The sequence below is a fragment of the Parathielavia appendiculata genome (genome assembly GCF_033297405.1).
Source record: "Parathielavia appendiculata strain CBS 731.68 unplaced genomic scaffold N657scaffold_2, whole genome shotgun sequence".
Lineage (NCBI taxonomy): Eukaryota > Fungi > Ascomycota > Sordariomycetes > Sordariales > Chaetomiaceae > Parathielavia > Parathielavia appendiculata.
Window position 1 is genome coordinate 1,260,787 of NW_026944221.1, and position 13,815 is coordinate 1,274,601.

The following is a 13,815-nucleotide window of genomic DNA, read 5'->3' on the forward strand; positions in this document are numbered from 1 at the left end:
ACTGCTGGCAAGGCTCACCGTCGCCTCCGGGAAAAGGAGATCGGTGTCACGTCAGCAAGACCCAAAAGGATTGGGAACGGAGCTTGCCTGACCGTTCGTTGAACCTCGATCCTCCCGCCTGCACGACCATCGATCCTTACCGCTTTTTGCTGCAGCAAAGGGCGCTTGTTGCTTTTTCGACATCGGTTCGAATAATACTCCGGGCTCGATTCCTGCACCACTGAGCCGCGCCACAAGCGACCTAAGCGACCGCAACCGGCGACACCACGCGCCACGTGTTATCAGGGGCTACCTGGGGCCGCCATTCTGGGCCGCCGTCCCAACCGCCCGCCCTTGACGCTGGCCTGGCTTGAGCTTATCTGTTTTGCTGGGTCAGGTCCCTTGCAACTGGCGGCTCCGTGTCGGCCACCCGGACGGGTACTGATTAGTATTGATTAGGCTGCCGGGATTTGAGCGGCCAGATCCGCCGGCCAGAGGAGGAAGACGTGGAGACAGCGGGCTGTGTGTTTGTTTGGGGTATACTCAAGGGGCGGACGGTATTTGGGGCGGGCAGTTGGTGACAGCTTGCCTCAACCCGCGTCACTGCAGCTAGCAGTAACCCTGCCGAGCACGAGGATTGGATAACCGACCGGCGATCTCGACAACCTCGCCCGGCATGCCAGCTGCTGTCGCCTCCACGTGGAGGGACCGGCGGCGGCAGGTGTTCCAGTCAGTCTTCCGGACAGACATCGCCCAACCCACGCCTCCGTCAACGCCAGGCAGCCTCAATTTGGTTCCAGGACAGCCTTTCGGCGGCCCCGCAGCGTCCTTGCTCGGCCAGACGCCCCGGCAGCAGGAGCAACACCATGGACCCTCTCCAGGAGAGCATCTCTTCCTGCGAAGGACGACCCCTGAGTCGTTCCTTTCATCGGCACAGCCACTCTTCCCTCCAAATAAAGACCAGGAGACGTATGACCGGGCATGGCAGGTTGTGACCGCCCGCATCGCCCTGCCCTCGTCTGCCACGGCCGATGATTCGTTCGGCGCCCTTGCCGCTGACTCGCCGCAGCAGGCGTCGAGCAAACCAGACACTGCCTGGGGCGGCATCGACCTCGACTTTTACGAAGCCTTTGCCGTCCTCGTCAACGCCCGCTCCCTGCTGCCCGGCGCTACCCGCACTGACGACATTCTCGCTTGGCATGTCCGCCAGGTCAGGGTGCACTTTACACAGCACGTCATCCCGCTTTTGACCGGGTGCGTGGATGATGACGAGGGTGATGCTGAGGAGTCGGGGAATGACGAGAAACTGGACGCCAGCCGCTCGCGGACGCGGCGGAAGGGCAATTACTACGACAGGCACATGGTGGTTGTTATGAGCAGTATCCGCACGCTGGAGGCGGCCCTGCGCCTCTATTTCTTTGGTCTCAACCAGCTTCTCTCGGGCTTCGCTCGTTTGGCGGATGCTTCGCCCGAGGTGGCCAAGGATGCCGAGCTGCTCAATACCCGCTTCCGTCGCGATCTCCATGCTCTTGTGAGTAACTCTGCTTCAGAAGGCTTGACGAACTCCATCAAAGCCGTCTTGATTCGCCTTGCCGGGGCGATATTGGGCATTTCTTCTCCAGATGAGGCCGTGACGGGAGGAGAGCAGCGTCGGCCGGCGGCCCCCGGACCACACGACTTGAAAGTACAAGCTGCCAGGGAGCGCCTGACTGGGTTGGTTCAGCAGCTCCACAATGTAGGATTGGCTGGCGAGCGCTTCCAGATCTTGTTCGCCGAGGTAATGGACGGCATGATGTCCGAGTATGTGACCGGGGCGTACGCCGGTCTCTGGTCAACGCCAGAGCCTCGCTCGTTCTCAGCCGCTATGGGCTCAGTATCGCAGGGCACATCACTATCCGTGGCGTCGCCTTGTACAATGTCCCTCAACGACTGGGTCGAAAACCACTTCGCCCGCTTGAGTTTTGAAGTACTGGCCTGCATCTCGCCCAATCCCCAAGGCACGTTACCAGTCTCTTTGGCGGATCTTAAGACGTACCAGTCGCTTGCCCTGGGCCGTCTGGCGGCTCTCCGCACTCACGAGCTGTTCGACATTGTGCTGGCATGGCCTGCTTCCGGACCAGCCCTGGATGACCTGCGCGCCACCATCACCACGGCCGCTCGCCGGAAGCAGCTGACGGATAGTTTCTCGCGCGCGCTACAGACGCGCCTTCTGCATCCCGGGTGTAGCACGCTCGAGATCCTGCGGACCTACATCTCCATCATCCGCACGCTGCATGCGCTCGACCCCAGCAAGGTGCTCCTGAGCCACGTGGAGCCCGGGCTGCAACTGTACCTCTGCCAGCGTGAAGACGCCGTCCGTGTCGTCGTCTCCGGCCTGCTGGCTAATTCCGAAGAAATCCGCGCTGCAAGAAGTGCCGAAGACGCCTCAAAGCATCTGCGCGAGAGTCTTCAGAGCGCCGTCGCCGGCCGCGGCAAGCAGCATACAATAAGCCTCGCCCCGTCCGCCTCTTCCTCCACCCCTGGCCCGTCAAATCCTCTCACCAAGTCCAGCAACACCTCGCCAACAATGAATTCAACACAACCCATTCTAGACCGCCTCGGGTACCACCCCACAAAATTAGTCGAGCTTGCCCTTATCCTAAACAACTCCTCCCAAAATCAACCCCGCCGCCACCGCACCCCGTCCGCCACCACCACCACCAGCACCAACCCAGACCGGGACCCAGACCCAGAGCTCGATTGGAACGACATGTCGTGGCTGCCGGACCCGATCGACGCCGGCGCAAACTATCGGCGCCCGCGCAGCGAGGACGTGATTGGCACGCTCATCTCGGCGCTGGGCAGCGAGGAGAGCTTCATCAAGGAGTTTAGCACCGTCATGGCGGAGCGATTGCTTTTGCCGCCGAGTAGTATTAGTAGTAGTAGTAGTAGTAGTAGCGCCACTATTAAAAATGATCGGGTACCGTTGGAGTTTGAGCAGGAACTCCGGGTCTTGAGGCTGCTGAAGCGGAGGTTTGGAGAGGCGAGTTTGCAAGGGGTGGATGTCATGGTTAGGGATGTCGTTGAGTCGAGGGGGTGGGATGTGAGGATTCAGCAGAGGGGGAGGAAAGGGGGTGCGGAACGGGGGTTGGAGTACCATGCGCGAATCCTGTCGAGACTGTTTTGGCCTGGTCTGGATAGGGAACACTTCCTGTTGCCTGAGGTGGTCGTTGAGCAGCAGCGAGCGTATGAAGCGGGCTACGAGCGACTCAAGTCGAGGAGGAAGCTGACGTGGCTGAATCAGATGGGCCAGGCGAGGGTGGAGATTGAGTTGAGCGATCGGAGGGTAGAGGTGGAGTGTACCACTGTCGAGGCGACGGTTATTTATGCGTTTCAGCGGCCAGGGAGTATTGGCGAGGCCGAGGACGCTCCGCCGGTGCAGAAGTCGGTTGACGAGCTGTATGAACAGCTGCAGATGGACGAAGACCTAATCACTGCGGCGTTGCAGTTCTGGGTCAACAAGGGCGTCCTCCGGCGTGTCGGGTGCGCGCCGAAGACCTACGTTGTCGCGGAAACCCTCGACGAACCTCTCACCGCCGGTGCCAACAGTGCCGAGGCCACTGCCACCAGAGCGCCGACTGATTCTACCCACCAGCCTATGGAAGAAGAACCGGAGCCAGTTGCAGCAGCGGCTGCCGCAACAGCAGCCAAGCCGGCCGTCTCGGCCAAGGAGCGCGAGCGCCGCGAGATTTACTGGCGATACATCCAGGGTATGCTGACGAACGCCAGCGCCAGCATGCCGCTGGCGCAGATGGCCATGATGATGAAGATGCTGATTGCCGACGGGTTCCCCTGGAGCAACGAGGAGCTGCAGGACTTCCTAGGGGAGAAGGTGCTCGAGGGGAAGATGGAAGTTATTGGGGGGAAGTATAGGCTTGTCAAGAAGTAGATGCGACTCAAACAGGGCACTGGCGGTATCTTTTCGGGTGGGTTATTCATGGGCTTGCTGCATATCTTAGTTTTGGGATTAAACGGAGACGATTTCACTGGGAGGGCGGCTGATTTGGACGTTATGCCTGGATGGGACCCGGATGCGAGTCCGAGCATGGAGTATTCGGCGATGGGAATAGAGAAGTAGACCACATGTCAAGGCTGCTAGCTTGCAGATGTATGTCCCCTGCACTGTGCGTTGAACGTCAGGGAGGTTGAAGTCACGGCAACTGATGCAGATGTGATTCCGAGAAAGATGATCGAGAACCCTCCTTCGATACTCTAAACACACTGGTGGACTAAACAGGTACCCTCCAAGCTCACAGTTTCTTTTCCATTCGAATAGAGCAGCTCCTTGCACATTCAGTTGGTACCAGTTTTAGCTTCTAGCCTGCCGGCGAGGAGCCCCCAGTTTAAATCTCCCAGAATATTGCACGAACACAGCCGTGAGTGAAACCAACACTTGCTTCTGCAACCCAGCTGGTAGTCGACGCAGATGACCATCCCCGTCTCGTCTACGCCTATATTCAGTCAACAAAGATTGACAGGAGACTAGGAGAGTTTGATGCTTTAGTGCATGCACATATACAGCTCGTGTTGTCCCCGTAGTCTTTTGAAGCCGGACCACCTTCGCTTTGTCGGCCACCCACTGATGCCACATGGCATCCGATTCCCCTTCCATTTACATCTGCCATTTACCAACATCACTGTCTGACTAAGCAGAGACACAATGTCCAGGACATAATCCGACATCCAAGGACACGATAGAAAGAGATTGAGCTAATCAACGTGGTGGGGAGCTAGTTAAGCACAAGTCTGAACTCCCACTGACCTCGGGACCGCGGGTTTATCAGTCGCTCTTCAGCAACATCATCTGTCTGAGGTTGGCGCAGCAAAGAAAATCCTCGACTAGATCGGCTCCCATTCTTACCAACAGACGACATGTGTTGCCGTAACGTCGCTTGAACCAGCTTTCTCGAGTCTCTCTTTTCCTTTGCCGACCTCAAACAACCCGGAACCAAGTACCGGGATATAACGACTACCTTAGGTATTGAACAGCTCCTTCGCCATCTCAGCTGAGCTGGAGATATCCTTGAGAAAATGATCAAGTGCATCCAGAAGGCATGCGAAAGATGGTGTAACCTTACACGATAATTGTATCGTCTCAACCGCGTAATGAATGCCTCCGAATTCACGCTTTTTCCTGAGTTGTTTTCAATGGTTTTCCCTGGGTTTATATTCCTCTTTCCTCCTTCGTTCAAGTCACACCTCGAATGCCTTGATTACATTGATCAGGTATAAAAGGACATGGCAATGCGCCAACTCCCTTTGTGGGTCCTCAGCCAACAGGGGTTGAAATTGGGAAATCGGAAGCGAGCGCATGCCCGGGGAGGGCGGCAGAACCCATACTTGCTCTGGAATGCAAAGTTCATCAAATAGATGGAGGGGATAACGACGGAAAAGTGTGGAATATCTTATTACCTGAAGCGGCACGCGGTGGGGGCAGTTAGCGGTGATTCGGAGTGGATTGCGGGGCCGGGTCGCCCGGTTCCGGCCACCTGCTGGACCCTGCGGCCCCACTCGGGTCCGGACAAAGTCCCGATTAATCTGTCGTTTTGAGGCCGAAATCGAATTCAGATAGCGTCGCAACCTTCAAGTTGAAAGCACAGCGCTCACGGCTACAGGATGATGCTGCAACGCTTACGCAGTCAACCGGAGTTTTCTCAGAACCCACCAAAGTAAAATGATATTTACTTTTTTGATGACTGCGTCTTGGCCTTTTCTTCGCGGAGAGATTTGGGGTGAGGGCAAGTGCGGTAGACCACTTTGCAACTGATGAAGTTTGTTTCCCGTCTCCAGGCAAGCAGGGCGAAGAATGGGCCGCCGGGAGAAATGGCGGCGTCGCTGCGACCAACGTTGCTCCCTCTTCCCCCCCTGCGAACATGACGAAACGGGAGCAGAAGTCCGGCGCAACTGCGGCGGGCGGTTCTCTTTTCCCTTTTTTCTTTCCTCAGTTGGGGGATATGCGCTTCTCGCTGCGGGGATGCGGTGAGGGCGGGTGTCGGGTGGCGGCAAATACAGCAAGGTGCAAGCGGGAGAGAGGGAGAGAGGCTCAGGCTTTAATTCGTGTCGGAGTGCTTTTTGGGCCACAAGAATGGAAACAAATAAGGTGCAATAGAATTATTTGTTTTCCTTTTCTCAGTCATTGATGGTTGGCAGAGGGTAGTGCGACGTCGGTAACCGTCCAACGGCGAATCTGGTTTTGTCTTCGGGAAATCGTAAGTTTTGGGACTCTAAAGCTGGGGGCCTTGTGAGTCAGCCATCGAGGCTGCCATCCATCACATCACGATTACAGAGGTACCGGTGTTCTGCATGCGAAATCCCGCCCGCCCAGCGTGCGTCGCCAGAGGTTGCGGTGTGTGCCTCCGGACCAAAGCTGCCGTGCTCGCCAAGCTGGAGCAGGTTGGCGGCTTCGAGGGTCGAGACGGGAGGGTTTGACAGGCACGCAAACGATTTGACCACTTGGCTCCATGGAGCAAGGGAATCTTGCTCAGCGCACTCGAGTGAAGCGGCGCAATGTTGAAGCAGGTAACCGAGGAAGTAGAGCAATGTTGGCGTGGTCATGGGTGAGCATTTGGCTGCACACGGTCATGTGGCTCCCCAATGAGACCATGGTTGAATGCCCGACTCCAAGCTCAGTCTCCTAGGGAATCGGTGTTCTAGGCCCATGAAAAACAAAGAGAGAGAGGGGCTGCAGAGGGGTAACGTCGGGTGAGCATCAAACAAATCACTGCACCACAACACCCCATTCGGGAGCTTGGGCATCCGCGGTCGTAAGTAGCCGGCCGAGCCGGCCAGCCATAACTCAAGCCGACGCAGAGATCGATCCGATACATTTGCCTCTTTTTTTTAGCCTTGCCCCTCACTTTTTTTCCGCTGGGCTGGCTTCTAGGCCTGCTTGATCAACTAAGGCCCTCGAGACAGTCGCCGCCGTCATGGAAAGATAAGCGGCGATTTCATCCATCGGGCTGGAGTGAGTGATCAGCCGTGGACACTGGGACGCGCTGAACAGATCAGGTCGCCGTGGGCCGCTCAGGCGACGCAGTGACCTGTGGATGAAGAGTTAGTGCCAAGCAGTATTCCAAAGAAAGCAAGCGGTCGCGAATTAGAGGGAACAGCTTTGAGAAGCTGTGGTTGCCCGATACAGCATGCCCCATTGCCTTGGGATAGGCAGCTCCAATGGCACGAAAATCCAGCTTGTGTATGTCTATGTAAAAGCAGAGTTTAGAACCACAATAACTCTAGCTTCCAGGATTGGGTGGCCAAGGAAGGACGGACACCCATCAGCACCGAAATAACTAATGAAATGGCTGGCAGACATCCGTTGATTCCCCATATCGATCCAAAGGTGCTGTGTAGGTAGCGGACTGGCCGATACGGCCTTGTCTTTGAGCTGCGTCGGTCCTGAAAATGTGAAAGCGAGACGATTGTGCGTATGTGATAACATGCTTCGATACGGTCTTTGCAGACCATGTAATCTGGGTCGCTCGGTCTACGGCGCTCACCTCCGCGACGAAATGCTGCACTTGGTCATACGAGGCTCAGGCATAGTTGGTACACTGAGGAAAAGTCTCGGAAAGAGAGAGCTGGACATTGGGTAGTCACAGTTACCTATGAGGCCCAATCTGGGCCAATGTAGAAATTATGCTGCCTAAGTTGAGTTAGAGTTCAGGTCCTCGTTGTTCAAAAGACTAACGAGAGAAGGGAGTCGCAGGTTGAGCCATGGGAAAAGTACATCTCAGCGCAGAACCTTTCAAGTTGACACAGCATTTACGTCAGATTGGAAATGGAAAGCCCGTCCGTTCCTTGCGCTTCCGACGTTACGATGAGGATGTATGTACTTGAGCTTCCTGAACTTCCCCCGTCACAGCAAACAACACACCCAACTGAACACAGGAATCGGCGACCCGCTTGGGCATGGCGCTCGCCCATGACCACTGCCAAGTCATTAAGGCCTGCCATTCCGGTTCTTGGTAATCCGTAGTTGGCTCGATACTCTGAACGCTGTCAGCAAACGCAGATGCCGCCAGAATTGCTGTTGCTAATTTTGTGGCAGCATGGTTTGCCCAAATCCCGCTGCCGTAGAGACATCAGGAGTGCGGACACAGCATCTTCTTGTTTGGGGTTTCAGTTCCTCTACTGTGTATGCTGCATACGGAGTTTGTCTTTCATTTCACCTCAGACGTCAGGGGGCACAGGACCGCCGAAAGCACGCAGGGCCTCCTCCTCAGGCCGCTCTCGGAACCGGCAACCGACACCCAGATGGCTCTGATTTCCGTGACCTATGGGCCTTTCAAGCCAACGTACAGATTACATGCCACCGGTGTCCAAACTGACCAGTGCGGTACCTTGATCAAGGTTGCAGGCTGGTCAGTGACACAAAACAGACTGCAACCTGAGTTGCGAAGCGAAGCCCAAACAAGGTCAACCTGAGACCAAAGACGACTCAGGACCGACGTGTAAAGCCTAGCGTTAGTTACGCACAGCACTCCGTTACCGAGGCGCATATGGCTGGGCTTGCACACTTACGGTAATTACAAACCCCCTGTGATGTGTCGCTCGCATCACCATATTAGCATTGATTGGCACGGGAGTTGTGCTGCATTCAGTAGTTAGCTGGCCGACCAGGCTGTTGCTTTGTTACTGCCGTTGGGAGCGGGCGTCGTGGCGTTTCCGAAAGCTCCGTTGGTTGGAAACGCAAGGTCTTTTTTTCTTTCTTCCACCCCTGTGCTCAAATCGTTGACTACCTCATGATGCTTGCTGTCTCTGACTGCAACTCCTGTTTAGCTACATAACAGGCCAACACACATGCCATCCAAGCTGCAGTACTTCTTGCTGCTCGCATGCTCCACCGACGCCGCGCATTTTCATGGCTCTAACACACCCCCCGGCAAGCGATGCGATACCGGTAGTTACTCACGAGGATCACTCTAGCTTCCAGTTTGTATGGAGCATCCTAGGTCTTGGTGGCTGCATGTCCCTGGCTGCCTGTGACCCAATGCGATTTGGCCTGCCGGAAACTTGTGAACTTGTTGCGACTCGGTACCGTAACCTGACTGGAACCAGGCCTGGCAGGCGCCTCTTTGCTCCGCCCTGACGCCCCCCTCACCCACCCTCAAATCCCTCCCGTGCTCCCTGGCTCCCTTGATTATGTATCGTAAAACCCGACGCCATCCCGAGACGGCCCATGCTCGCTCCATTCTCTCTCTCCTTTTCCGCTCCCCTCTGCTTTTGATATCCTCAAGCTACACATCTTCCACATTGCGACGCTTTGGGGTGTGCTAGAACCCTACCTCCACTCCAACAACAGGCCCTCCATATCTTATCGGCCTTTATCGTCACCACCCCCACGGCGGCGACAGTTGGACAACCAAGCCCATGACGAGAGGGCGACAGGAAGTTACAGGCTGAATAAAGGCCCGGCACATATTTGTCGAGTGCTGAGTTTCCCCCGTATCTCTAAACCTCAAGCAGCCAAGGCCGCCTTCCGCCTTCTAGTGGAAGACGAACAGCTACCGGGCAAAACCTCCGGCTTACTGGGCAAACGGGAGCAGCGGATGCAACGGATGCCAACCTCTTCGGACGGAGCCTCGCCCCTCATCTTCCAACCATACCGAACCTTCATACCTGCCGCTTGTCGACCGATCGTCGATTCCCAAGGCTTCCTTCGCGCGTGCTCGCGTTACCGGGATTTTGAAAGGGGGCACATTGCCGGAAGGCGGCAAGAAAAGCGGGCATAAGTGGGAGAGTATTGACTGGGCTTGGAAACGACTTGAAGAGCCCAGGAACAAGACATCTTTGGGTGCATAAGAGTGAGGGGACAGGAGGACATTCCCCAAAATCGCGGGTTGGAAAACCAGCAGCAGGAGACTCACTGCAGGTCTGGCCCACATTGTTCACGGTGCTCGCCTTTGGCTTGCGGACGCAGGACGAGGGGACGAGACGAAAAGAAGCGAAGGACGTTAGCAGCAGACAAGGCCACTGCAGGTGCCCGAGATTCATCACGGTGCAGAGACCGCACGGCGTTCGACTGGGCAATCTCTTGCCCCTGTGGCTAGAACTGTGTGGTGTCGGTGAGTGAGTTGAGTCAGTGGCGTCTCACTTAATCTCACTCCAGGGTTGGGGAAACTGTCCAAGAAAGGGTTGACTGAGAACAACTGTTTGCAGCAGGAGACTGAACTCACGATTCTGGGGAAGTAACCATGGCAGCGCTGGATCAGATGGAGTATCTGATGCACCAGCCCGAGGTTGCGAGGGGGCAGGCCTCAGGCACAGGCTTCCATGGGCTGCCACAGCATCAGGGATGCCCGTACCTGCGCTCGCAGCAGCAACAGCAGCTGGAGCAACAGCAACAGCACCAGCACCACCAGGGGCACGGGTCGGGCCTTCCTCACCCACAGCACTTCGACTCTCCGGTGCAGGGATTTCAACCCATGGCCGGGCACCAGCTGCCGCAGCTGTCGCAGCTGGCACACCTGGCACAGGGCGGGCCGGGCAGCAGCAGGGTCTATCAAGGTGCATTGGCAGGCGGAAACCACTTGCAGGCGCCGCAACAGCAGCAAACCAACTCTCAAACACACTCGCACTCACATTCACATTCACGCTCCGAGACCTCCTCTTCCACGCAGACACAACCTCAGCAGCAGCCTCAGCCTCCATCACAGCAACTCCCACCCCTCCAACACCCGACTCTTCCGTATCCGCAGCCCTATTTGCAATCCCATCTGCACTCGCACGTTTCTCCTCCCTACGATCCGGTGCACTCTGCCAGCGCAGCGTGGTTTGCCGTCTCGAATCAAGTCGGCGGATGGCCCGCTCCTGCATTGCACTCGCATTCTCACTCGCATTCTCACTCGCATTCTCACTCGAACGCGTACTCGCAGACCAGGCCGTCGGGCTCTGATCCATCCTTTAGCGATTCCGGTGGTAGCGGCGGGGCTGGTCTTGTGCAACCTCTTCTGGTGCCAAACCAGCAATTTCTGCCACATCAGGACCAGTACTCGCCAGTTTCCTTCCAAGGGTACCACCGATCTGCGACCTACCCGCGATCCTCCCTCGTCCTTCCCGTGCCCCCTCAACTCTCGAACCAGGCAAACAGGCACGGCCAGTCCGACGAGAACCATTTGGAACCGCCAAATCAAACCGTCAGCTCGCACCCGCCATCTGCCACCATGAATGCCGAGCAAGATGGTGCGCCTCCGCCAACTGGGCGGGGAGGTTTTACCCTTCCGTCTCTGAACCCTAACTCTGCTCAAAATCAGACCCAGAATCAGACACAGAATCAGCGTTTGGCGAGCCTCCGGCCGGCTGCCCAGGCCACATCCAGGTCCGGGGAGTCGAGCCCACCCGCTCAAACTTCGTCAGCCAACCGTCCGGCCACCTTTGGACTTCCTACGGAACCAGCGAGATCATCTAACGATACCACCGGGGAAGGCCCATCGTCGTGGGCGAGACACAACTCCCACTTGTCACTCCCCCCCCACTACCCTCACAGTGACCTCTACCCCCGCTTCCAACGCAATGACCCCTACCCGCTGCCCAATCCTGGTCTGTCGATCCCTCCACCCCCAACCACCGGCTTCTCAAATAACAGCCAACGACGCCATCCGATGTCACGCCGTATGCAGCAGCCTGATCACGACAGCGACGAGGACCTCGGTTCATCCGCCGATGAGGACGAGTACATGATGCGTTATATCGACCAATTTGGCCTAGATCCGGCCAACTTCCGCTCTTTTGGTCCAGAGGCCTCCATCCGCACCGCCCAACTACTTCGCGGTCAGCTGAGCACGAGACGGGTGGCGAGCAGGAGGGCTATCGACCAGCTCCAGAGCGTCGATCTTGACAGTCTCCCAGAGAACGAGAGAAGTAAGTTGCTCTCGCTGCCCCGTGGCCTCATCCACGGTGTGTCCTTGATGCTAACCCGCCCGTGCAGCATGCGTCATTTGCTACAACGATTTCGGCCAGGCGAGCCCGGAGGGTGTCATCGAGGCCCCGTTGCGCCTGCCCAAGTGCCAGCACGTCTTTGGAGATCATTGCATCAAGAAATGGTTACTCGAGTCGGACAGCTGCCCCTACTGCCGTGACAAGCTCCCATCCGAGTCCGCTGTCACTTCTGGTTTGCGGGCCTTCCAGAACCTGATGCGTATGCGCCAGAGGATGCCGCTAACTGCGGTCCGAGCCTCGTGCGTGCAGCCCAACTCCCATCATTCTTTCTCCCCGGCTTCGATCTATTTCGCTGACTCCTTTCAGTGACGATTCGTTAATGCGCATGATGGGACAACATGAGCAGCTCGACGCTGCCCGTACCAGGGCTCGCCAGGAAGGTGCTTCGAATAGGAGATCGCCCCCTTCCGAGGCCGAAGGCCGCAGGAGAACGCGCGCACGCCATAGTAGCTTCCACCCAGGGCATCCGGCCGGCGGCTTTGCTAGCGCGCCAGGCAGCCGTGGCTCGACTGGAGCCCCGCCTCGGCAGCAGAGCCCCCCGACTCGTGAGCGGGTAATGACTTCCAGCAATTTGCCCTGGTATTGCTATCCGTATGGGTCACTAACACCGCACCTTGCGACGCAGGCTCTGCCGAGCGACCAGAGCCTCTTCTACACTTCTAGAGACATGGGCCACATGTCGAGCGCCGGCCTCCAGGTTCAGCAACCAACGTCAACGTCGAATGCGGGTCCCGCGGGATTTAGAGGGGCCAACCCTGCCCCCGGGCACCCCCTCCCGATGATTAGCCCGACCTTCTATCCCAGCGTATCGTTCGGCACCGCCGCGGGGACTCCATTCTCGCAACAGCTGCCCCCCCTGGGGTCTCTCGGTGCGCCAAACTTCCCGACTACCGCGAGCGGCGGCAACACGGGCATGAGCACTGGTGGGGCGCAGAGCCAGATGCAGTAGCAGGGCAGATGGCCCACAGGACAAGCGCTTCCGCCGCCGGAATCATCATCACGATCCGTGGCGCAGAGCGCGTACGGGTGGCAACCGCGGAACCCTTATCTCATACAACAACATCACCAGCCGTTTTTGGGGCCGCAACCGCAGGGCCTTGATCTCGTACAGCATCAACGCTTACTTCCGTTCTTACCGCGGAGACCTGATCTGAGACAACAACAACAACAGCAGCCGTTTTTGGGGCCGCAACGGCAGAGCCTTCATCTCATACAACGAAATCAGCAGCCGTTCTTACCGCAGAACACTGATCTCAGGCAACAACAACAACAGCCGTTCTCGGCGACTCCACACGGCAGCACTTCGATGATACCGCAGACCGTCAACGAGGGTGGTGGTTACGGGACCGGCGGCCGCTGCGGCCCGGTGCCACAGCAGCTGGGCTTGAGTTTCGCACACGGGGCGACATTCGGAATGCACTAGCAGGGCAGAAGAAGAAACCGGACAACACCGGAGCGCCGAGATATCACTACGAGCGGCGGCGGGGGGGATGGCCATGCCCACGCCCCGGCGCAGCAGGAGGAGGCCCCAAGGCCCTTGCGGCGGGCGCGGAGCGGAGAGCTGTTAGCGTGGGATGGCACCAAATTCGTGCGCAGGCTGGGTTGAATGTGGCAGTGGCTTTTTCCTCCCTTGGGGCTTACGGGAGGCCGGTGTCGTTGACTCTTTCGACCTGAATTCGCGACATCTCTTTTACTCCTTCTTTTATACACTCTCTCTTTCCCCCTGTCTGGGAAAGGGACACCAGCATAGGTGGCTTAGCGAAGCCAGAGCGCCGGATAATAAATTGGGCATGGCCTTTTTTTTTTTTTTTTTTTTTTTTTTTTTTTTTTCATCACTTCATGGACCGCGAATGGATTTGC

At 57.2% G+C, this 13,815-nt stretch overlaps 3 protein-coding genes across 3 annotated transcripts; 2 read left to right on the forward strand and 1 right to left on the reverse strand.

The window, feature by feature from the left end:
- Nucleotides 1-655: 655 nt before the first annotated feature.
- On the forward strand, nt 656-3,907 carry N657DRAFT_566534 (uncharacterized protein; the record flags this gene model as incomplete). Its single annotated transcript, XM_062788435.1, has 1 exon — nt 656-3,907. The coding sequence occupies one exon, from the start codon at nt 656-658 to the stop codon at nt 3,905-3,907; it is 3,252 nt and encodes a 1,083-aa protein (XP_062650870.1).
- Nucleotides 3,908-9,180: 5,273 nt separating this feature from the next.
- On the reverse strand, nt 9,181-10,225 carry N657DRAFT_641035 (uncharacterized protein). Its single transcript, XM_062792076.1, has 2 exons — nt 10,177-10,225; nt 9,181-10,082 (listed from the first exon to the last, which is right to left on the reverse strand). Exon 2 carries the CDS (start codon nt 9,900-9,902, stop codon nt 9,543-9,545), a length of 360 nt encoding a protein of 119 aa, XP_062650871.1. The 5' UTR covers nt 9,903-10,082; nt 10,177-10,225; the 3' UTR covers nt 9,181-9,542.
- N657DRAFT_566046 (uncharacterized protein) lies at nt 10,212-12,904 on the forward strand (the record flags this gene model as incomplete). The annotated part of the gene is made up of 4 exons (XM_062788399.1): nt 10,212-11,877; nt 11,945-12,194; nt 12,262-12,508; nt 12,581-12,904. 4 exons carry the CDS (start codon nt 10,212-10,214, stop codon nt 12,902-12,904), a joined length of 2,487 nt encoding a protein of 828 aa, XP_062650872.1.
- Between the last annotated feature and the right edge of the window lie 911 nt (nt 12,905-13,815).

What these genes read in the sequence shown, in the direction of transcription:
- N657DRAFT_641035 (XM_062792076.1), bottom strand. Translation starts at nt 9,902, where the DNA reads ATGTGGGCCAGACCTGCAGTGAGTCTCCTGCTGCTGGTTTTCCAACCC.